The 24,640-nt window shown below is 54.1% G+C and overlaps 1 protein-coding gene across 2 annotated transcripts in view; it reads right to left on the bottom strand.

Annotated features, from left to right (window-relative positions):
- DDX31 (DEAD-box helicase 31) overlaps nt 1-24,320 on the bottom strand; it is a 60,726-nt gene extending 36,406 nt beyond the window's left edge. For both annotated transcript variants that reach the window (XM_040963755.1, XM_040963756.1), the window contains exons 1-14: nt 24,149-24,320; nt 20,970-21,199; nt 20,792-20,867; nt 19,938-19,981; nt 17,675-17,745; nt 17,207-17,271; nt 11,522-11,566; nt 9,323-9,364; nt 9,019-9,083; nt 7,379-7,498; nt 7,163-7,269; nt 5,283-5,518; nt 3,871-4,047; nt 2,048-2,107 (exon numbers count right to left, since the gene is read on the bottom strand). In XM_040963755.1, the coding sequence (XP_040819689.1) occupies nt 2,048-2,107; nt 3,871-4,047; nt 5,283-5,518; nt 7,163-7,269; nt 7,379-7,498; nt 9,019-9,083; nt 9,323-9,364; nt 11,522-11,566; nt 17,207-17,271; nt 17,675-17,745; nt 19,938-19,981; nt 20,792-20,867; nt 20,970-21,199; nt 24,149-24,232 (1,422 nt within the window). In that variant the 5' untranslated portion in view covers nt 24,233-24,320. The remainder of the gene's footprint in view (nt 1-2,047; nt 2,108-3,870; nt 4,048-5,282; nt 5,519-7,162; nt 7,270-7,378; nt 7,499-9,018; nt 9,084-9,322; nt 9,365-11,521; nt 11,567-17,206; nt 17,272-17,674; nt 17,746-19,937; nt 19,982-20,791; nt 20,868-20,969; nt 21,200-24,148) is intronic.
- Between the last annotated feature and the right edge of the window lie 320 nt (nt 24,321-24,640).

The following is a 24,640-nucleotide window of genomic DNA, read 5'->3' as shown; positions in this document are numbered from 1 at the left end:
GCCCCTCCAGTTTCTGTCCTGTCATCTTAACTGCACAGGGAGGACCAGAGGCTGTGGCAGAAGGCTGGCACACGGAAGTGACCTGGACAACCAATGACCACGGCCAAAGGCTTTAGGGATTGGACTGTGGGTGGAAGAGCTTTCCGTGCACGTGCGGCACCCAGGCTGGCAGGGCATGGGAGCTAGGAGCGCTGAGCTTTGGCAGCACAGTATGCCACTCCGGCAGGCTCATACAAACGCCTGCGAGCCCCACGCACAGAGGCGTGATCACTGCTCTGACCCCGCTGACAATTATGTGTATCTTGGAAACAACAATCTTTCCTCCCACGGAAAGCTGCTGAACACACCACAATCTCCACTGCAGGGTCGGCTTCGAGGCTGCCAGCTCCCCTGGGTCAGTAGAGCATGGCAAACTAGAACACCCACAACTCCCCAGGGAGGAACCAGCCCCCGCAGGGTCAAAGGCAGGAAGTGTGCTTCCTATCCCATCCAAACTCCGACCGGGGTGACCCGTACTTTGCTACTCGGCCACACTGCGTCCTCACCTAACACTCACGTGTGACAAAGGGGTCACCCAGCAACACCAAACACACTCACCTCCGCCCCTCCAGTCCAGGAAAAGGCATGTGCGGGGTGGCTCTCAGCAGTCTCTAGGGCCCAGCTATTCACCCAGTTCAACTTGCACATACCAAGTGCCCAATGGCATTGAGCCCAAGGCCTGGTGCCTGACTCTGAGCATTATGCAAACCACCTTCGGGCGCATGGGAGGGGCCAGCAGGGAAGAACTGTGGCTCCTGCAGGGCAACGTGAGCTGAGACCTGTAGTGGGCAGTGCACTGTGGGTGCTGCACACAGGTGGAACAGCACAGCCCGAGGCCGAATGACACAGTCCAGGAGCTGAAGGAGGGGCCTGTTGGTTCAGAAGCCAGCTGAGAGGACACAGATGGAGGTCAAGTTCCAGAAACATTACTGGACAACACACGGATTCATGACCCATTTCCTCATGAAGCAGGTCATTTGGACTCAGTCTTCCCTCTGCACTACGCATTTAAAGATGGTTTCTAGAACAAACACAAACACCTGACTTACGGGAAGAAATACGCAGTCGGACCCTTGCCTCACAGGCAGCAAGTATCCCAGGACTGTGGGCAGCTCCGAGTGTCTCCCACTGGGGAGACTCAGCGCTACAACAAGGAGGTGGCCAGGCAGACCCCGCAGGTGAGTGCCCGCAGGCACACACACACACACACACACACACACACACACACACACACACACACACACCCCTCTCAAAATTTAGAAATAAAACTAATCCTACTGCCTTTAGGATAGCAACAGTCACGGAGTTGCCTAAAAAAGCAACAGCACTCAGCAGGGCTTCGGAGGGTTGTCCAGTTGCTTCCTGTCCCAATTTCCACCTGGCACTTCCCTGCCGGATTTACTAAGTTCACAGAGCAACTTCCTTACTGTACAAACAGCAGCCTCTCCACCCACCCGCTGGAGAGTAAATGGCATGGCCTGAGCTGGCACAAACAGGAAGAGTGTGAGCCCTGGGAGAGACCACGGGGGCACTGGATCCCAAGAGGACACGCCCAGAGGGAACAAGACATGAGCATTCACAAGGTCGACCCGGGCTTCCAGCTACACGGGCCGCAGAGCTCAGGCTTCTAAGAACCAGAGGGCAAGCGAGGAGACGTCGCCTGCCCAAATGGTCCGTTTTCCTTTAAGGAAAAGGAAAGCAGAGTGTTTTGCTGTGGACTTTCTCAGCTCTAATTACTCCCGATAGCTGTAATTTACAAGTTTTTGGTGGCTAGAAATTGCCAAGATTCACACATTTTCAGGCCAACAGCTGCCACTATTAGTAAGCAAATTGCCAAGTCTTCTGCCTGGTGGCAGCCAGCTATGCGTAGCAGTAAGGTGACAAGCCAGAGGTGCAAAGAGACCCACCACACCAAGAGGCCCTGGCACTCCCACCCCCCGAGGGGTGAACCTCAGACAAGTTGTCAGGAGACAAGACATGGCGGCTACGAGACAGACACCACACGCACCGTGCACAGGAGGACGCCCGTTCCAGACCGCGAGAACTCCTGGAACACTGCTGTTCGTTCCTACAAAAAGAAGGGGGACAGGGCCTTGTGACTCGGAGACGAGCTTCAGCCGGGAAGCACAGACCTCCCCGAAGCTTCCCATTTCCTGCGTTTTCAGGCAGAGAGGCTCAGAGAGGCTCATCAGGAAAAAAGGCAACATGGCCGAGGGGTGGGCAGGGCTCCGAGAGCACAGCACAGGTCAACCAGCAATGCATGCAGACCTGGGCAAGGAAACGATCCGACTCCAGAGCTGTCAGCTCCACCAGTGCTGACAACCTGCTTCTCCTCACGTCACCCCTCGAAGGAGAACATTCTAAGGTTCTGAGGGCAGTGGCCGGAGCAGCAAGCTGGGTCAACGCACTTGCTTCAACCTCAGCCGACTGTGGTGAAAGACGCCTGACCCTAACACTTGCACTACGCGAGGGGGGATACCGTCTTCTATGTCCTACTTGTCCCAGGGAGCAAGAGTGAAAAGGAAACATTGAAATAAAATGTAAATTAAAAAGAAAAAGTAAATCACCCCAAAAGGCAGACAGCACCAACAATGGCACCTGCCATGTGCCAGAGCCTGCACACAGAGCTTTTGGCAGACACCGGTGGATGACTACACCCTCTGGGGGAGTCTGGCATCCTCCCCGCCTTCAGGACAGGGATCCGAGGTCACACACCCAGTGCATGAAGGACAGGAGCCTGTCCCCAGAGGGTATGGCTGTACCCACCACGCTAGACTACCGCCGTTACATAAAGCGAGCTAACAGCTGCAGAACTCTGTCCCGACTTGCTGGGACTGCTGGCAGTGACTGAGCCTGTGTCTGTCCCCAGCATCCTCCGGGCTGTCCTGCCAACACCCCTGGTGACAGCAGACCCAGAGCAACGGTCAGGTTTAAAATAGAACCCCGAAGCACAAACAGTCACGGAGTACAAAATCCACACTCGACTGAATCGCAGTTCCTGAAATGCAGGAAGACTGGAACACTCTTGTAAATAGGCTGTGTCCTTGAGTGACCTTGAGTAAATGTACTTTTCTGGATCCCTTGTCCTTAATTATGAAAACAAACGGACAAAGCCAAGAGGAGCCGGACTTGTTCAGGATTGTGGTACACTGTCTCTGGCTTTTTCCGTTATAAATGGTTCACTTTAGAAGCTGGTCCTAGTCTGATCTATCTCGTCTTGGCCGTGCTGTAACCTCTCCCACAAGATGGCCCCTGCCTCGCCGCCCGTCCTCCCATCCTCTCCCAGGCTGTGGAGTGAGCCGCACTCCCCACCGGGCGGCCTAGTTAGGGGTGGAGGGATGCTTCGCAAAGGAGGGGGCGGCACGCCCCCCTCCCCAGCACACGCCTCACCCTGGGCCGCACCCCCGCCCCGGCCGTTCCCCACCAAAGTGCTCTGAGTGCAGCGCTGTGTCTTGTTGACAATGACAGCAGCCGTGCTCAGCAGTACCATATGGGATCCACAATTTAGCTCCATTAATGCTCTTAATTTGAAGACATCAAGCCCTAATTACACACTGGGTACTAAAAAGGCAAAACCCTTCCCTGGTGCCAGCTCCTTAGTGGCGCTCTGTTGCCTTAACAGCTGCTTGAGGCAGACTTAGGCCAAGCGGGGCTCGTGAGCTCTCTCGGGTGGAAGAGCTCCGTGCCCGGGGACAGCGCCAGCACAGCAGCCTGCCCCTAGTCTGAGGGGCACCGGCTGCAGCTGCGTGGCTCATGAGGGTCAGGCTGCTGGGACTCAGTCTGCTCCTGTCCACGCGGGGGCCCCCCGCCGACACGAGCAATGGGGCTCACCTCCTGCTCCATGTTGCCGTGCAGCCTCAAGAACTTGAGTCGAGCGTGGGCAGATGGGGACAGCTCTGAGGCCAGAGCCCCCAAGCTGCTGGCCAGCGTCTGCAGGAAGAGGTGGTAGTGGAACTCCACCAGCTCGCAACTCGAGAAAAAGACGATTATCTTGTGGTCTTGCTCGAACTGCAGCGACACAAGGGGAGCAACACCGAGGTTTCTAAGGTGAGTGCTTCTCTGACACACAGCCACATTGGTTCTGAGTTTAGGCAGATGGTTGTGAACTCTTCTTTCTTTTCTTCTAGAAACGGATATTCCTCTCGCTCAGAGGACGTAGAAATGACACGGCTCTCAGTACCAGGCCCAGGCTGCAGAGTGCCCAGGCCTGAGCCGGCCCCCCTCCTTAAGAAGCAAGAGGCATGAGCCCAGCATGGTGACCTGCTGGCTAAAGTCCTGCTTTGCACACACTGAGATCTGATATGGGCCGCCGGTTCTAGTCCCGGCAGCCTCACTTTCCATCCAGCTCCCTGCTTGTAGCCTGGGAAGGCAGTCGAGGATGGCCCAAAGCCTTGGGACCCTGCACCCATGTGGGAGACCTGGAAGAGCTCCTGGCTCCTGGCTTCAGATTGACTCAATCCCAGCCGTTGCGGTCACTTGCGGAGTGAACCATTGGATGGAAGATCTTCCTCTCTGTCTCTCCTATATGTGTCTGACTTTTCAATAAAAATAAATAAATCTTAAAAAAAAAAGCAAGAGGCATGTGACTGGCACAATGGCTCAACTGGCTAATCTCCCACCTACAAGCATTTTGTATCTCAGCTGCTCCACTTCCCATCCAACTCCCTGTCTGTGGCCTGGGAAAGCAGTCGAGGACGGTCCGAAGCCTTGAGACCCTGCACCCTGCAGGAGACCTGGAGGAGCTCCTGGCTTTGGATCAACTCAATTTCAGCCACTGCAGCCATTTGGGGAGTGAAGCAGCAGATGGAAGATCTTTGTCCCTCCTTCTCACTGTAGCTCTGCCTTTCCAATAAACATAAATGAAGGCATAAATAAAAATGTAAGAGGCAAGGCTTCTCCCCTTACGGAGCTGACAGCCACATGCATGGAACCCAGCAAGCAACAGAAGTTTTTTTTAAGACAAATAAGAATCCTGAGTGAGCGCCTCATGTGAGCATTTCCGGTGCAGTGCCCCTGCCTGCACTGCAGGGATAACACCCGGGCTCTCGCCGACCTTGGATTCCTGACCACGATTCTTGCTCCTCTGGCGTGAGGGACACGTGCAGAACACCCACCTCCCGCCACGCAGGCACAGATTACGTACACATCATGGCAGAGACAGCTTAGAGAACGCCTTCTCTGGCATTTCCACCCGACAGACGCTCCCTCCTCCCCCTACGGGCCCGCCTGATCCCTGGTCGCACCTTGCACTTCTGTAGGAGGAAGGCCGCCAGGCAGACGAGTCTCAGTTTGCTGGGGACCAGTGTCACATGTTGATCCAGGCTCTCCGGGATCGCAAAGCCATCCAGCTCGGGACCCGACTGCAGGGGAGCCACTTCTTGGATTGCTCTGTCTTCCGGCTGACTCCTCTCACGGCTTTCGTCCAAGACAGAAATACTGACCGGATCTTGCAAGCTGATATCGGCAAGCCTTGTCACGCCTTAGACAGAATGCAACAGCAAAACAGACACACAGCCCGTTGGCACACTAACCAAATCCTAGCACTGACCCATCCCAACTTCTTCCCAATAGCCTCAACAAGCCATCACACCCGTGTTTTCCAACTCAAACTCTCATCCACGGAAGACCGTCCAGAGGGGAGTAGCCTGTGCCCTTGTTCTGTCTTAAGTTACTAGAGCCAGCCAGGTTTCCCAGGTGGCTTTGCAGCACGCACGCTCAGGGCCTCCTGCTGGACGTGCAGCATCAATCTACAAGGAGGACACAGGACAGTTTGCAAGTTCTGACCTCAGACTCTTTTTCATTTATTCTCTCCAAATTCAAATTCCCTTGATGCTGGGGGCCTGCAGCACCACCATCCCATGTGGGCACTGGTTCGAGTCCTGACTGCTCCTCTTCTGATCCAGCTCCTTGCTAGTGGCCTGGGAGAGCAGCAGAGGATGGCCTGAGGCCTGGAGCCCCTGCGTGCACACGGAAGACTTGGAGGAAGCTCCTGGCTTTAGACCCGCCCAGCTTTGGCCCTTGCGGCCGTTTCGGGAGTGAGCTGGCAGATGGATCTCTGCCTATTCTTGTCTCTCTGTTAACTCTTACAAGTAAAATATATAAATCTTTAACAAAAACTGTTTCTGGCCACTTGAAGGTTCTTCAGACAACATGGACCGGGATGTCAGGTAAACCAGGCATATCACACAAATGGTGTGTTGTTTTCAGGCTGATTCTGGAGTTTTCTCAGGCCTTAGTGTCCCCACCTGAGAGAGAGCTACTATGTCCATCTCCTGAGGGCAGAGGACAAAAGAGCTGCAGGCACGGCCACTGTGATGCCCAGCGTCTCTTGGGAGCAAAATGGGATCACACTCGGAAACACTTGGGTAAAGGGCGCAGTATCTTCAGAACGGAGGGTGGGAGACCCTCCGGGTGAGCGGCCCTCCTGGTGGGCGGCCCCTGGGTCCTGATGGCCAGCCCTCGTGGTGGGCAGTCCCTGGGTTCTGATGGCCAGCCCTCGTGGTGGGCAGTCCCTGGGTTCTGATGGCCAGCCCTCCTGGTGGGCGGTCCCTGGGTTCTGATGGCCAGCCCTCGTGGTGGGAGGTCCCCGCATTCTGGTGGCCAGCCCTCCTGGTGGGCAGTCCCTGGGTTCTGGTGGCCAGCCCTCCTGGTGGGCGGTCCTCCTGGTGGGCGGCCCCTGGGTTCTGATGGCCAGCCCTCCTGGTGGGCGGTCCTCCTGGTGGGCGGTCCCTGGGTTCTGGTGGCCAGCCCTCCTGGTGGGCGGTCCCTGGGTTCTGATGGCTAGTTCTCCTGGTGGGTGGTCCCCGCGTTCTGGTGGCCAGCCCTCCTGGTGGGCCGTCCCTGGGTTCTGGTGGGCAGTCCTCGCGGTGGGCTGTCCCTGGGTTCTGGTGGGCAGTCCTCGCGGTGGGCAGTCCCTGGGTTTTGGTGGCCAGCCCTCACCCTGGCATCTCCTCTGTCAGTCTTCAGTGACTGGGTAAGGCAGGTGTGCAGGACCTGCCAGTCTGAAGGGCAGGCTTCCTGGGACACCTTCCTCCGAGGCTGCGTGTCCCTGTGGGCACAGGCTCAGGTACACTGGGGCCCCTTCTCAGGAGTAGAGAAGCAGGGCCCGTCACGTCCCACTCACCTTCCGTGAGTGTGGCTGACAGCAAGATGTTCTGTCGCTTCTGGCACTCGGCGTTCACGGCATTCAGTATCACTGTGATGTCCTTTTCAAAACCCAAATCCAATATCCTGTGATGAGAGAACTCCAGTCGACGGAGGAATCAATGGGACACGAGACTGCAGCAGCCGCGCGAAGGTGGCAACACGGCCCTCCCTGGCGCCTCCCGCGCTGGCTCACCTGTCTGCTTCATCCAGAACCAGCCACCGCAGCCGGCTGAAATGGATGTTCTTGGTGGATTTTATATGATCCACCAGACGACCAGGGGTCGAGATAAGGATATTTATTCCTTTGCGGATTCTGTGGAAAAATCACAAAGCATAAAAGGCAAGTCACTCAAACAGTGCTACATCAATAAACACACACACGAAAAGGTGAGGGAGACAGCTTCACTTCAGTGGCCACGGCCTGGCATCCCAGCAACACGGCCTGACATCCCAGCAACACGGCCTGGCATCCCAGCAACACGGTCTGACATCCCAACAACACGGCATCCCAGCAACACGGCCTGGCATCCCAACAACACGGCCTGGAATCCCAGCAACACGGCCTGGCATCCCAGCAACACGGCCTGACATCCCAAAAACACGGCCTGACATCCCAAAAACACGGCATCCCAGCAACACGGCCTGGCATCCCAGCAACACGGCTTGACATCCCAGCAACACGGCTTGACATCCCAACAACACGGCATCGCAGCAACACGGCCTGGCATCCCAACAACACGGCCTGACATCCCAACAACATGGCCTGGCATCCCAACAACACGGTCTGACATCCCAACAACACGGCATCCCAGCAACACGGCCTGGCATCCCAACAACACGGCCTGGCATCCCAGCAACACACAGCAGCAGCTGGGTCAAAGGCCCCACACACGTTTCCCACTGCCATAGCACTGACTGCCAAGATCGGAAACTGTTATGAACTTTGAAAGGAATCTTAACCAAGGGGCCTACACTCTGCCCCCAAAGCAATTCAGACAACCCCAGTTTTCTCCGAGACAATCACCCCTTTATTTTGCAGTGACAACTGGAAAGACATTTCAACTGGTCTTATTTTATTTTCTAGCTCTGCTTGCAGCTAAGTACAGCCAAGTTCTGGTGATGTGACCACGCACATCACACAGGACCCCTGGTGGGAAGAGGTATGGCAAGAACACGCGCTAGCTGGAGCTCCAGCAGCCACCTAAAGCCATGAGGCCAGTGTGGACATGCAAGCCTCCTCCAGCGGTGCAGAGAGCCGAGCTTGTGGATTGGCTCTGCAGACTTCTCAGCAGTCAGATGAAATAAAACCGCTGCACTGCCACTGTCGACGGCAGAATGTGACCCTAAGCAAAACCAAACCTACAGGTCCCGGGCTCAGCACACGCGGCTGGAGGTGTTCGTTAACAGCACACAAGGAAACCACTTCACAAAGGATGCAGGTGTTGGGGTGTGCGTGCACTTCCCGACACCCACTGCGAGCAGGAAGCCAGCATCGGCGCATTCGCATAAAGCGAGCTCCAAGGTGTCTGCTTGCGATTTCACTTTCACAAACCAAACAAGAAATGCCTACTCCAGTTACACAGAAAGGGCACCTTGCCAGGCGGTGGGTGTCTGTGGGCATCGCCACTGTCCTCACCATGAGGGAACCTGCTGGTGGCTTGTCAACATGCTAAAGGCAGCACTGTCTGCAGGTGACAATCCCCAGTGGACTCGAGCCAGCCCCGTGCAATGGGACGACGGCGCGCTGCAGGCAGGGCTCTCCATGTGTGGAAAGAGCAGGCTTCACTGCGCAGAAAGACAAGTTCAAAAAGGAACAGACCACACTCTTCCTACCTGGCTTTTTCGGCTTTTCTTTTTTCTCCTCCCATTAACACTCCAGGCACAATCCAGGTAAAGGGCTACAAAGACAGACGGAAGTGAGTGTGCAGCCCAGGTCAGAGGCTACAGACGGGAGGTATCAGGGTGGCTCAGTTCCTCTCCCTTCATCAAGCTGCTGGGGAAGGACTCCAGTGGTAACCCGAGAGCTGATCGCCAGCCTTCCCTAAGGACCCCCTGCCACCTTGCCCCTCCCTTCGCTCACTGCAGGCTGAGGCATCTCCTCCACAGGCCAGCACACGGAGCTCCTGGTCCATCTTACCTTGAGCAGCTTCTGGACAGTGTCAAAGCTTTGCAGGGCCAGCTGTAAACAGGAAGCAGTAAACTCGTGAGCAGGTGCTGTCCCCCCATCCTTCTGTCCTCTCTCGGGCAGTGCCACGTGATAAGGATTCAAATTTCAACCTCAAGTGAGAACTTCAGAAGACCCCCGCCCTCAAGTGAGAACTTCAGAAGACCCCCGCCCTGCCACAGAGTCTACCCCAGAGACACTCCGGGGTCTGGGCCTGCTCTGCGGCCGACAGCTGGGGGGATTAGAGAAGAACCCGCCCGGTTCCTTCACACACAGAAATGGTGCTATGTGCTCCCTCTGCTGGCTCAAACTCCCAGAGTGCCACAAGGCCAGTTCAAGTGCAAGGTGCACAGGATGGAAAAAGGAAGAAGTCCCTGCATCTAGCACTCCTCTGAGGGCTAAGCCGGAGTGGCAACGCAACGGGCCGACTTGGCAAGCTTGTGTCAGAGCAGAGCGTCTGAGACGGGCGACGGCTCTTCCTCGAACCCATGGAAGCGAAAACAAAGCGAAACTCACAGGCCCAGAACACAGTAGAGTAAGGTTACACAACATTACCAAGATGTCTCTGCAGTATCCCGTTAGCCAACGAGACAGCTATCTGCTCTGCACGTGTTTAGTACTCTAAGACATCCCAAGGAAGCAGCAAGTGTGCTGCGGAAAAAGAGCCTGCCCTGGGCCCGGCGCCATACCGTAGCGGTTAAGGTCCTCGCCTCAAACGCGCCGGGATCCCAGTTCTAATCCCACAGCCCCACTTCCCATCCCGCACCAGTTCTAATCCCGCAGCCCCACTTCCCATCCAGCTCCTTGCCTGTGGCCTGGAAAAGCAGTGGAGGACGGCCCAAAGCCTTGGGACCCCGCACCCACATAGGAATCCCAGAGGAATCTCCTGGCTCCGGATCAGCTCAGCTCCAGCGGTTGCGGCCACTTGGGGAGTGAATCATCGGATGGAAGATCTTTCTCTCTGTCTCTCCTCCTCTCTGTATATCTGACTTTCCAATAAAAATAAATAAATATTTTTTTAAAAAAGCCTGCCCCTGCCCGTGAGGGAGCCCCCGGCCCTGCCCGTGAGAGCGCGCTTGGGCACTGCGGCCCTGAAAGGCTGACTCCAAGCCTCCAGTGCAAGAAGTGATCAGCATTTGCGACAGAAAACAGACACCCTATCTGACACTGCCTCTGTGCGCAGATAAAACCATCAGGGAGCAGAGATTTCCACCGAGAAAAAAAACACTGAGCAGCTTAGCCTTCGGGAGAAAGTGATGCTTTCTGCAGTAGCAGCTTCTTAAAAAAACGTTCAATTTCAGAACCAACTGCTCTTGACTTTGAATTAACTTATTAGAGAACAAAAAAAGGCAACAACCATGAGGTGGGTGTTGGTGCTACAAATAAGCCACCTGCTGGCCCGGCAGCCCCGGGGAGCGGGCCCGGCTCCCGTCCAGCTGGCACCGGGTTCTGAACCCTGACCTGGACCCGTCCAGCCCCGGGGAGCGGGCCCGGCTCCCGTCCAGCTGGCACCGGGTTCTGAACCCTGACTTGGACCCGTCCAGCTACTGCGGGCTGTCGGAGAGAAAAACATCAGATTCAATAGTTGTCTCTTCTGGCCTTTCAAGTGAAATGAGGCAAAAATAAAAACTGTAAGAAATGTTTCTTTTAATCTGTTACATTATTGATTTTCAAAGATTTGTTTATTTGAAAGGCCAAGTTATGAGATGGAGACAATCCGCCAACTGCTGCTTCCCCAATAATCAGGCTGCACCAGGCTGAAGCCGGGTGTCAGGAACCCCATCTCAGTCGCAGGAGGAAGCGGCAGGGGGCCAAGCATCCGGCCACCTTCCTCTGATTTGGTGGGAGCATTAGCAGGGAGGCCAGCTCACAACTGGAGCAGCTGGGACGTGAACCAGCTCCCACATGGGACACCAGTGTCGCAGGCAGAAGCTGAACCCACTGCACCACAACGCCTGGCCCTGTGATTGCCTTCATGGGTCAGAAATCTAATAGTGTTATCAGCTTTTTGATAACATGGAGTTGCTTTCCCGTTCTTACTCTTTTCAAAGAGTGCTTGGAGTTTTCATCTTAATATTTAGGAACCAGCAAAAGAGAAAAAGCATGTAGTGGTTTCTATAGCAGGAACACAAATGGTAAAGCAGTACCTAAGTTAAAGTGTGAGCTGCTTACCTCTCTCGTCGGCACTATTACCAGGGCGTAGGGACCGTCACTGCGCTGCGGACAAGAAGAGAAACACTGGGAGTGGCGTGAACCAAGATGGTAGAGCCCCGATGGGCAGAGCACAGTAGCAGCTGGCGGCAAACCTCGGCGGAGAAGGAGCGCAGGCAACAGCGCTGCCGTCCTCCTGGCACACAGCAGCGCTCGGGAGCTCCTGCCCCGCAATCAGACAGGACAGAAGCGAGAGGTGTACGGGGAAGGGAGTACAACCAACAGGACTTCAGCTGAAAATCTATTACAAGTAAGACATTCCAGTCAAGCAGCTGGACGCAGAGTCACCGATATAAAATGCTAGAAATTACGATCTGTGAAAAACTCACCAATGACTGCAACAGAAAAGGTAAACAGCCTAACCTCAGAATGCACAAAATCCGCAGAGGAAACCCTGACCCCTCGGGGGAAAGGCAGGATCTGCAGTGGTAGCTGATGCAGTTACGGAGACTCGGCAGTAACAACGAACCGATGCGTTCTGAGCCAATACGCACACGCGGTGCACCTCGGACAAAACGCCATCGAGCGCGCACGCACATGCAACTATAACACAGCTAACTACACAAGCTGATTGCAAACTGCTAAGGAAAAAGAAATTTGCAAAAATAGTCAATACATTTATGAAAACTGTGTATCAAAATAATTTAAAGCTTTGGCAGTTTAAAAAAATGACATTAGAATATAAACAGAGGTCTCGAGAGCAAATAGGATCTAGAACAAAATTTTAAAAATAGAGAAAAATATGGAATATTACAAGGGCCATTTTGTACTAGTAGGGGAGAGGCACATTCAAAAGTGCTTTGAGGAAAAAATAAAGCTGGAATTAAAATGACCTTGTTATAGGTGACACAAAATTCAGAAATCATCCATCAGTGACAGATTCTGTTATATAAACTGTGGGAATTCAAGATGGAAGAGCAAGTAGATCAAAGCGTGAGTTAAGTGACACATGGGGGGAAGAAAGCAAAGCTGCAGGGAAGGGCCCATCTTCTGCAGAAGTCTACGACCCAGGCCTTGTACTGTGGCATAATGCCACCACCTGTGGCGTGGGCATCCCATATGGGGCCAGTTCAAGCCCCAGCTGCTCCACTTCCCTTCCAGCTCCCTGCTTGTGGCTGGGAAAGCAGCACTGGATGGGTCAAGGCCTTGTGGGAGACCCAGATGAAGCTCCTGGCTCCAAACCAGCCCAGTTCTGGCTATTGCACAGTGAACCAGCTGACGCAAGACCTCTCTCCATAGCCATTCTAACAAAACAAATCTTTTTCTTAAAAGATTTATTTATTCTTATTGGAAAGTCAGATATTCAGAGAGGAGAGGAGAGGAAAGGAGAGAGAAAGAGAGAGAGAGAGAGAGGAAGATCTTCCGTCCGCTGGCTCACTCCCCAACCGGCCGCAATGGCCAGAGCTGAGCCGATCCGAAGCCAGGAGCCCAGAGCCTCCTCCGGTTCTCCCATGTGGGTACACGGTCCCAAGGTTTTGGGCCGTCCTCGATTGCTTTCCCAGGCCACAAGCAGGGAGCTGGATGGGAAGCAGGGCCACTGGATGTGAACCAATGCCCGTATGGGACCCCGACATGTGTAAGGCGAGGACTTTAGACATTAGGCTACTGTGCTGGGCCCAATAAATAAATGTTGGCCTGGCACAGCCTCAATACTACATACACCTTCATACATGGAAAGACGTTCAACCTTGCTCCGAGAAACCGTGATAAAGCATTTCCCCTTTCGCCATCAGATGAGCGAACACAAAAGAGCTGGCATTACTGATGAAGGCAGGCGCACCCACAAGCCCTGGTGCTGTAGGGGATGGGCAGGGCGCATGCTTACACAAGCCTTTAAGAGTCAAGTTTGGCCTTAGCTACCAAAATAAAATGCGAATTACAGCACAGCTGTATATATGTGTAGGAAGTCGTAGAATATTTCAGACTGTAACAGCCTTGTTTGTGGCACGATAATAGATATAATAACTGCACTTCCGAAAGAGGGAATAAATCAGTAATTGACAGTAGAAGCCTGTGATGGAATCCAGCGAATCGGCCATCTATACAGGACTCGGCATGTTCAACCAGATATACTGTATCTAACCAGAAGTAAGTTTAAAAATTGGAGAAACCTAAGTAGCCTGACTCAGGCCCTCAGTCAAGAGCCGCCTTGCAGAGGACAAGGGCTCCAACACGCTGAAGGGAGGAAGGAAGGAAAGCCAGAGACGGAGCAGCAAATTCAATTACTCATGTGGGAGTCATGTTTTGCATAGGAAATGTTTACCCAAAAGGAGAAAAGGATTTGGGATTGAGACTGCAGTCATCTGTGCTCAGCACCGACTCGTGAGACGACACAGCAGCCCACGCCAGGAACAGTAAACATGTTCGTACAACAGAACCAACGTGCCGCTGTGTGACGTGAGCAGAGCCTGACATTTCAAAAGGTGTTGCTACACAGAGAAGAAAGAGGAATCAATCCCTCGCAGGGCACACGTAAGTGAGTAAGGATGGATGTTGAAAAGAAACCAGAGCCCCAACACGGGGAGCCTGCAAACGCAGAGAAACGGCCCCTCTCATTCCATCACCAACACAACTGACCAACCTCCTGAGTGCCTTCAGTGGCTGCTTCCCCGAGAGAAGTTTCAACCAGGAACTGCAAAGGACTCTACTGGGTATTACTGAAATAAGTGAGCCCAAGTGAGGCTTGGGAACAGTTTCCACAGAACATTCCAGGCTTAGATAGAACGGCCTGTTGGCGAAACGTAGACGTGAGGGGCCGTCAGAACACTCTCGGAAGATGTGCATTATCTAATTCTTTCTCCGCTTTCTGAATGCATACTCTACTTTCACTTGTTAATGGCTTTCAACAAAAGCAAATCAAATTCCTGTTGTTCCAAGAAGCCACAGAGCCTGCTGCTGCTGATGCTGCTGGTGGCGGCTAGCACACACTGAGCAGGTGCTACCAGCAGGTACTTCACACCTGCCCACGTGCCGTGGCATGAAACGATTCACCCCACACCACCTGGAGACCGGGGGCTGCCAAGAGCCCCCGCTGCACTGCCCGCGTGGGGTGCGCCCACCTGTGCTCAGAGGGCTGCGCTCCGACTGCGGGGCCCACGACAGCTGCCCGGGCTTGGCACAAACGGAAACAACTCCACGGGCAACAAGTTCTCCAGAGGATGCAAGAGGATGAGACTTCACCGCGTGTCGATAATAATTCACATTAATTCTTCTCTAACCACGTGCCAGGGACAGTGCTAAGCATTTCACATGAATTATCTCACTGTAAAGTGCGTAATGAGAAAATAAATCAGTTACCTGCAGGGAATAAAATTACTCATCTCTCCACCTCAGGGGAGCCAATACTACCAATTTGCTAAGTATTCTTCTAGCTTTTTAATGTATATATGCACATAAACTATTGTTTATGAGACTGGAGTTAACAGTATCTGCTTTTCTTTAATTAACATGGCAACAAAGTAGCTCAAGTTTGCAAGTAGTAACTGAAAAGAAAATCATTTTTAAGTTTTATTTATGTTCATTTTTACATGAAAGGTACAAACAGGCCTCCACCTGCTAGTTCACTCACTGAAGGCCTGGGTAAAGCCAGGGAGCAGGCACTTGGGTGGCAGGGCCTGGCAGGGGCCTGGGCACCCAGGGGGCACGTGAGCAGACACTGCAGCAGAGCGGAGTGGCAGAAAGGGACAAGGACACGCGCCTCCAGAGCAATGACGTCACGTCTGTGCCAAACACCCACCCAATGCCACTTCAATGGGTGCCCATGCAGGATGGCTTCTTTCTTTTTTTAAAGACATATTTATTTTTCCTGGAAAGTCAGATTTAGAGAGAGAAGAAGAGAAAAATATCTTCCATCTGCTGGTTCTCTCCCCACGTGACCTTAACAGCTACAGCTGAGCTGATCCGAAGCCAGGAGCCAGGAATTTCTTCTAGATCTCCGGTGTGGGTGCAGGGTCCCAAAACTTTGGACCACCCTCAACTGTTTTCTCAGGTCACAAACAGGGAGCTGGAAGGGAAGTGGAGCAGCTGGGACACGAGCCAGCACCCATAAGGGATCCCAGCACATGCAAAGCAGGACTTTAGTCGCTAGGTTATTGCACTGGGCCCCTGTACAGGACTTCTGAAAATGGATTTTTAAAATATTTTACTTATTCACTTGAAATAATTCCAGACTTAAAATGTCAAAATAATACAAGAAAATCTTAAATATCCTCATTTTATTTTCCATATATATTAACAGTTATAAAAACCTGGACCAGTGCAATAGCCCAGTGGTTAAATCCTCACCTTGTATGCACCATGATCCCATACGGGTGCTGGTTCATGGCCTGGCTGCTCCACTGCCCACCCAGCTCCCTGCTTATGGCCTAGGAAAGCAGTGGAGGACGGCCCAGAGCCCCTGGGAGCCTGCACCAACATGGGAGACCTGGAGGAAGCCAGCTCCTGGCTTCGGATCAGCTCAGCTCCAGCAGCTGCGGCCACTTAGGCGGTGAAACAATGGACAGAAGATCCTTCTCTGTCTCATAGTCTGTAAATCTGCCTTTCCAATAAAGAAAGAAAACTACAAAAACCGTAGTGAGATGATGAGCAGCCGGACCTTGGCAGTGACGGACAGTATAACTGGTACAGAGACCCTGCTAAGATCTGACCCGCCCACTTACGTGGCCCGCCCCAGAGCCTCACTCAATGCGCTGCATTTATAACGTCTGAGTTCTGTAGCGTTTCTTTGTCTGAACTTAGGACCCTACTACTGCTGACGCCCACCGTGCAGCTCGTCTGGGTGCAGCTCCCCGACGCCTGTTCTCGGGAGCCACAGCAGGTGGACGGGGCCCAGGGCTGTAGCATGCGGTTAACGCGAGGTGGCACAGGCTTCCCGGGGTAAGGCTGCTGCGTCCCCCGTGCGGCTCAGAGGCACGTTGTGTGCAAACACCTTTGGGACGTGAACGCTGCGCTGTTCCTCATCAGTCCCCTCCACTTGCTGTATCTCCATGTCGGTGACAATTCCTGTCTGCAGCAGCATCACCGCGCCACTCGCCTCGCGCGGGCTTTCTCTCGGCTTCACCTCCACACTTTCTTGCTCGATTTCTCCCTATTTACGTCAATTTGGACTAAAAAATGTTTTAGTCTATGGAGCTCTTTGTCACTCAGACAGCAGTAGGCTGGACATCCTCTAATTCTGCCATTCAATATTTAGATGCAGTCAATGAATAACTACGGCAAGAGAAACCATGGTGGGGCCGGCACAGTGCCACAGCCGGCTGACCTCCAACTCTGGTGCCAGCATCCCGCATGGGCACTACCTTTAGCATTGGCTGTTCCACTTCCAGAGCAGCTGCCTGCTTATAGCCTGGGAAAGTAGTGGTGGGTGGATCAAGTCCTTGGGCCCGGCATCCAAGTGGGAGACCCAGAGGACGCTCTTGGCTTCAGATTGGCTCAGCTTCGGCCTCTGCGGCCATGTGGGGGAGTGAGGCAGCAGCTGGAAGATCTGTCTCTGAAACTTTGCCTTTCCAATAAAATAAAATAAATCTTTAAAAAAAAAAAAGGAAATGAACACCCGTTCCCTGACCCCTAACCCCACTGCCCTGCTGCAGCCCAGCCTGCGAGTTGCTAATGCACTATGGACACGGACAGAAACACACGCATATTCACCTGTACTTTGGATGGCATTGCTTGAAGAGACTGAACCACTGGGATACAATAGGCAAGAGTTTTACCTTTTAAAAAAAGAGCAAAACCAGTAAAATCACAACCCTGCAGACCACAGAAACATCCAACCCTCACACACACGTTGGCACTGGGTCAGGCTACACGTGCCCCAGAGCTCTGCTCAGTGCAAGGAAAGCAACACGACCCTCTAGAATGAGGTTTGGCAGCTGGGTCTGCAACAACGACACCGGCCAGGCCCGAAACAGGATCTGAGCAACAGCAGAAGCCAAGCATTTCCTGGACACTCCTGACCACAGCACGACGGGTGGGCCCTCCAGCTGATGGCATGCACTAATCCAGAGTCTCCCTCCCAAACCCAAACCCACACCCACCACCACGCTGCACGACCCACTCCACGGCCAGGGGCCTCGGTGCCACAGGAGGAAGGGCAGAAGTAAAACAGTGACTCACCGGAGCCTGTCTGGGATCTCACGAGAGCATCTCTGCCTTCCAGCAGAGCAGGGATGCTGCGCTTCTGAACACTGAGCCGCCCGGAAGAAAAAGCACATCTTACATAAACACATCACGCAGTTATGTGCCCAGACAGATTCGTGCGGCACACAGCGCACCTGCCCCAGACCCTGATACCCTAACAGCTCCCACCTTAGAAGTCGCTCGAACATTCAAGGTGCTAAGAAACGGATCATTCCAAGGACAAAACTCTAGCTAAGTTTCTGTAATTTTTAGTTTTAGAACCTAATTGAAAACAGTGATGGATCCAGCGCAATCGCCTAGAGGCTGAATCTTTACCTTGCGTGTGCCAAGATTCCCATATGGGCTCAGGTTGATGTTCCCACCCCTCTACTTCCCATCCAGCTCCCTGCCTGTGGCCTGGGAAAGCAGCCGAGGACGGCCCAAAGCCTTGGGACCTGCACCCATGTGGGAGACCCAGAGGAAGCTCCTGGCTCTTGTGGCCACTGGAGTGAGCCAGTGGATGGAAGATCTTTCTCTGTCCCTCCTTCTCACTGTATATCTACCTTTCCAATAAAAAAAATAAATCTTCTGTAAAAAGGTTTATTTTTTTAATATATTTTTATTGCAAAGGCAGGTATATAGAGATGAAGATTTTCCATCCAATGGTTCACTTCCCAAGTGGCCTCAATGACTGGAGCTGAGCCAATCTGAAACCAGGGGCCAGGAGCTTCTTCTGGGTCTCCCACGCAGGTACATGGGACCAAAGCTTTGGGCTGTCCTCTACTGCTTTCCTAGGACACAGGCAGGGAACTAGATGGGAAGTGGAGCTGCTGCGATTAGAACCGGCACCCATATGGGATTCCAGAGCGTCCAAGGCGAGGACTTTAACCACCACTATGCTATTGTGTGAGGCCCTAAAAAAATCTTGAGAAAAAAAGGCAGATAGGCAAGTAGGCAGATAATGGTGAGAGACTGGCCAGAGACTGGCCAGTTTATGAAATTCTGTTTAAATGAGGATGCGGCATCTGGCTGCAGGGTGGGACTCTGGTGGAGACCCCTGTGTCCTGTCTCAGCGCCTGGTTCTGCATGTGATGCTGGCTTTCCAACAGAGACCCTGGGGGAGGCAGTGATGGCAGTAGCTGGATTGCCCCATCCACATGGGAGACTGGCATGGGTAGGACTATGGTTGGTAACCGATTGGATATCACTTGAGTGGGAACAACTGATTGGAGACACAAAACAAAGAGATACTTCCAGGCAAGGGTGTGGAAACAAGTGCTGGGTTCTGCAGACGGGTTCACGGGAACTATGTAAGCTCTTCACTGCCTCCTCCCTCACCCTACGGGACCCTCAGTCTATACAAGCCTGATGCCACTAATAAACTTTGGCCATTGACCATCAGTCAGTAGTCTGTGCGCCAAGTCCATTGCTGCTGGACAGTGACCAGCACTGCCTTCCTGGCTCCTAGCTTGGCCAATCCCCTGGTTACTGAGGGCATTTGGGGAGTGAATCTAAAAATAAATATTAAAAGTATTAAAAATTGGATGAGCATGATAGCAAAAACAGAACTACCACCAAAGCGTGCCACATGCTCTCTTGCTTTCCACAGCAGGAAATAGGGAAGACAATCAAGTGTTGATGTTAAGATTTCCATGTAAAAAGAACAAAGGGAAGCTTGCAGCTATCCAGCAAGCTGGCGGCACGTTCCCGTGCATCCTCACATGTAGAAACAAACAGTAAGGAAACAGCACAGAAATCACTTACATCTGCTTGAGGACACAATAATAAGCACTGTTGGGGTTCCTTAGTCTGCCAACATTCTTACTAATTTTTATTTTTAAAAAGTGGTCATTCAAGTATTCATGCTCACAACGGGGACATTACCGCGCACACCTTTCTGCTCCCCAGGTGTCATCACCTAGCAAACATTGAGACAACTTGCACCTGCCAGCTTTTGGGCTCACCCCAATTCTCACACCAAAAAATCACACACTCCAATTCTGCCTTTTGGCAGTGGTTTCCGAGCAGCACAGACAACAGTGGCTCTCCCAGCTAGAGCAGGGAACAAGACAGAGCAAACCTGGTCCCTCCTGCCTGCAGGCCGGGAAGCCGAGGGAGGGGCAGCGGCCGGGCAAGCCCGCACCACTGGTCAACAACCCACCGGGCAGTTCCCTGAAGCCAAGACACGCGGACACAGCCACATCACCTGCTCACACCCACTGCAGCACTGAAAAGACCAAAGGGAGCCTGAGACTCTTACCTGGTCAGACTAGACATTTTTAAAACTGTATTTATTGTGGAAATCTAAAAAAGAAAAAAAAAAAAACAGCATTTTTCTTTCATATAAACATGTTTTCTTTTATATAAACATGTTTAATGCAAGTGACATAAACAGGAGCCAACATGATGGCAACAGTGTTTAGCTAGTTCCTCCAACAGCACCCTTCGCTGGGGGGAGTTCCCTCCCCAACCCAGGACACAGATGGCCACACCTGGAGAGATGTCAGCCAGGGGAGAGGGCTGGGAGGCCTGCACGGCCAGAAGCCTCCTGCCACGCACACAGCAGATCTCACAACAGAGTCACGCAGCCCCAAACGGCTGCTGGGCGAGGCAGAGGGACCCAGCCTCACCCTGTGGAGTGGGCAGCGGTCCAGTAACCCACCCCAGGAAAGGGCCCCCGGGACAGTGAGCAGAGGAAATCAAGACTCCGAACATCAACACCCTCCTGTCTCTGCTTGCTTGCGGGACTTGAAAGCTCATTCCTGTTGGCTTTTCAGTTGCTAGAAGAGCATTTAAGCAGCTTCCTTTTCCTGAAATTCTCTAAGCTTGCACAGGGGCCTCACTAACACAAGGCCAGCTCATTCCCTGTCCATGGTCACTGTGACACATGCCATCCCGCACCATCCAGCGACTGTCCAGTCCAGTAAATGAGATCCCGGGATGGCAGAGGGCAGGCTTCAGCAGCCAGGGACGAGTGACCATGCACAGCAGCAGAGACCCTGCCATGCAGCGGGCAGAGGAGCCTCTCAGCGACTGCTCTCCCGGGATGTCCCTCTCTGGTCACTCTGAACACACACCCTCGCGCCTGGCCCGCCGATGCGGCAGCATACTCACCAGGTGCGGATGGAGGCCCAGCTCGTGGAAAGTGTCAGGAGTGAACACTGTCTCGTGCACCTGCTTCACCACAGGTCTGCAAAGCATGAACAAACCGGGCATCAGCCCCAGTGTGGATGCTGAGACCGGCACACACCGCACCTCCCCGTCTCCCGGAGCGCCCCGCGCCAGCACACACCTGGGGAGTTCTGGGAGCTCAGGGTTGTTTTTAAACAGTGATGACGTCTTAATGCACGGCTTCTCCTCTTGCTTTCCATCACCTGGAGGGACCGAGTACTTCCTGGGAGAAAGCACCTTTTGGGCACGCCCCTTGCAAGTCCGTTCGGCTTCTCCAACAGTTGTGTTCCTCCGTTTGGCTGGGGGAGCCGCCCCGGATGCTGGCTGTCTCCTCTTGGCAGCTTTCACTCGCTGCGTTCCCAGAAGGAAAGGCAACAAGAGGTGCAGTTAGGGTGTGAGGAAGGCCTCCCAGCAAAGCTGGGCCGCCCATGGAACTGCCTCTCTCCACACTGGGAGCACTAGCCCTGCATGTCAAGCAATGGTTGAGGGTTGGCAGTCTGAGTCTTTAAGTCAGCCTTTTACAAAAGCCAGGAAAAAGGTTTAGCCTCAGCTCATCACACGCACCTGCCAGACTACCCATCGGCTAAGCCACCTTGACGAGGATGAACACGGAGCAGGGGGCTGAACTGGCGGCCAGTCCACCCACAGCCTTCACCTCCATGTGCGTGAAGAGGCGGGCAGGGGAAAGCAGCAGCAGCCAGGCAGGGCTGGGAGGGGCAGGAGGCAGTGCCTGGCTGTGCCAGGAACGGGAGCCCTGGTCGCTGCTGGGCCCGGCTTGGCTCTGCAGCCTGCCCCCCACACCGCTCCCGCAGGCTCAGATGCTCTGGAGACGGTCCCACACACTGCTCCCATTCCAAATGCGCGTTCTGCTCCATCCGTCACTTCTACCCCACTAGCTTCCCGCCGCCCTGCTGGATTGCCAGTCACAGGCCGTACTCCTCTGAGTATTTCCTGCCTGTTGCTCCTCACTCGGTAACGCAGATGTCCAAACTTGCCCTAGGAGAAGAAGCGTTCAATCCTGCACGTTCTTTGCCTTTCTCTGCTGTTCTAACATGAATACAGCAGCCGCCCCTGGTAGCCAGGGCAGGCGGTCCAGAATTCTGCTTCTTCTTAAACCTTGCTTTTCTGGTGGCTTGGTATCACGGCCCATGGTCATGCAGCATACAGCTTGCTGTAGCCACGACTGTCAGTCTCAGACTAACCGAGCCACAGCAGCCATTCTGCTGTCCTTTCCATGAGTAACAGTACTGGCCAGTATTTCACATTTTAGCAGAGTTCAAGAGTTACAGATTTCAGCTTACAGGAAGACAAAGTTGGCTTTCACATCAGCGGACTCATTTGCAAAAATGACATGAAATGTGCAGGTGCCACCAACTTCATGGGCCCATAGACCCCGGGCACCCACAGGCTACCTGGTGGAGAGCCGTGCAGCCTCAACCGTCATGCTGCAGGAAGCCTGCTCTGTTCCTGACCCAGGAACACAAGACGCTCAGCGCAGATCTGCCCCCTTCATCCTGTACCTCCTGGGCGGAGGGGTGCTGCCTGCAGCAGCGTGGGTAAGCTTCCTTCCTCCTGTGCAGGCCACTCCCTCAGACATCATACAATGCCCCCTCCTCTTCTTCAGTCGAAATACCCCAAAACTCTACACCCCAAACCAGCCTACTCATCCCAAATCTGTATGTCAATATCTCTCCAAAAGCAAGTTGTCAAGTGTAACTGTCGACAGGTTTCCCACAGTTAGACCAGAATGGAAGGGCAGTGATAAGATCTTCAAGCCCTTGAACCTGACCTCCACCCCTCACCATGATGATATGGTAAATTATGCTGCGTTCCCTCCCTCTGGGGGCCTGGCACCTGCTGTCCCCACGGCCAGCACCTACTGCCCACCACCCACCCAACACGAAGCAAGGCATTTCCCTGCACCTGTCAGGTGAGGGGATCATGGCAGGAGACTTTCAGAGTCTAAGAGGTCACACCGTGGCCAACGCTGAGCGGCGGTGACCTGCCAGCCTGTGTGTTACCTACACACGTGGGGGACAGGGCCTGCCATCCAACCCCCAGTCCACACAGAACAGCCATGCGGTCTGGCCCAGACGTTACCATTCTACAGCCCAGCTTCCCCACAATGAGGACACCAGTGCCCTAACGCCACTGACTACCTGTGCCCTGCTTGCTTGGAAAACACCCCTTGTCTGACTCCTATGTGACCTGTTATTTTTCTAACACAACATGCATCTAAGTGTTAACAGCCGTGGCATACTGAGTGGTACAATTATGGGTGAGTTTTTAAAGTTTTCCAAATTTGCTGCAACAAGTTGGTATCAGTTTAACAATCAGAAAACAATGAAGAACATACTTTGCACAGCGCTGGGTGTAATTTAAGCTGCTAAGATTTTTGTTTTCAAATCCTTCAGCCTGAATCCAGGCGCTGGCCAACCCACTGAGCGCAGCCCTCCTTCCCAGGTAAGACGTCTAACCAAAGCACGGGAAAGGCCACTGCACTTCCGTTCACGGACCCGCCCCCTTGGTACCGGCCCGAGCAGTCAGAGCATCAGACACCATAGCTGGTGTCTTCAGCTCACTGCAAGTTCCAGAAACTGCTTCCAACACGTTAGTTACACAGCACCCCACAGGTCCGAAGGCTGCTAAGGTCACCTTTGCGGGCCAAACGGGGGTGGGGGGTGGGAGGTCTGTAAGTACACGATTTCACTGACTGGTCCCAATTTACAAATAGGATAAATAAAACTCAGACGGTTCACGGCACCTTCCCCAAGATCCCAGGGCTTGGGTGTTGCAAGGTTAGCCAGTCAGCCTAGCTCAAACCCCAAGCTCCCAACAGCCCTTCCACGCGTTGTGTCACTCCCCTCCCACAGGTCACAGCTACAGCCCGATCTAATCCTAGCCTCCTTATTACTAAAAGGGAAAAAAAGTCTAGACTAGTGGCTGTCTGCGGGCTTGAAGGTACACCATCTCAAGGAATTTTAACTTCAATGCAATGAATGGGCATTCTTTTCAGTGTGTGGCGCATCCCTTTTTTGGGGGGGGGGCTGCTAAGGAAAGCCCAATGTGGGCACTAGATCGCCCGCTTCACGACTTGACAAGCTGTCTTCACCCCCTCCCACACGCGCGCCCTCGCGGTCCTCCGAGCGCACGCGGGAGCCCGCACGCCCGCCCCTCTCGCCTTCCAAGACCAGCCCCGCGGCAGGTGCGGTTCCCGGGACTGCCAGCCAGTCACTCCCCCTCGAACTTCTGTCAAGCACTGCAGACCCGCCCCGATCGGGACCCCGGCTCACAACTCACCCGCCCCGGGGCTCCGGAGAGGGTCCTGGCGGCAGCGGCCCGGGCTTCGGAGCCTCGGCCGGGAGAGCCGTGGGTGGCAGCCATGGCCGGCCCAGCTCGGGCTGCGGGACCGCACGTGCGGCGGGCGCGAGGACCCCGCCGGGCCCCGCCGCCCCTTCCGGGCCCGAGGAGCCGCCTCTCGGAGAGCCTGCGGCGGCCGCGGGGCGGACCCCGGGCGGGCGACGGGCTGAGCGCTGCGGCCCGCGGGCCCCGCGGCTCGGCTGCTGCGAGAGGAGGCGAAGCCGCCGTCAGCCGAGCGCCCGGCGTGTGAAGCCTTCCGGAAGGAAGCCTGCGAGAAAACCCCGAGAGGCGGTGCTCCCTCAGGCCGACGAGCCCTTCCCCGGACACCGCCTCGGCTTCCTCAGCCCTCCGCGAAAACCCCCTCCAGAAGGGCCTTCAGGAATCCCCGGCCCCACCCGCGGTCCTGGGGTTCGACCCCCTTCACGGGGAGGC

The sequence above is a fragment of the Ochotona curzoniae genome, unplaced genomic scaffold, assembly GCF_017591425.1.
Source record: "Ochotona curzoniae isolate NIBS_2020 unplaced genomic scaffold, NIBS_Ocur_1.0 scaffold_3208, whole genome shotgun sequence".
In the NCBI taxonomy this organism is placed as follows: domain Eukaryota; kingdom Metazoa; phylum Chordata; class Mammalia; order Lagomorpha; family Ochotonidae; genus Ochotona; species Ochotona curzoniae.
This window is presented reverse-complemented; position numbering and strand designations above follow the sequence as displayed.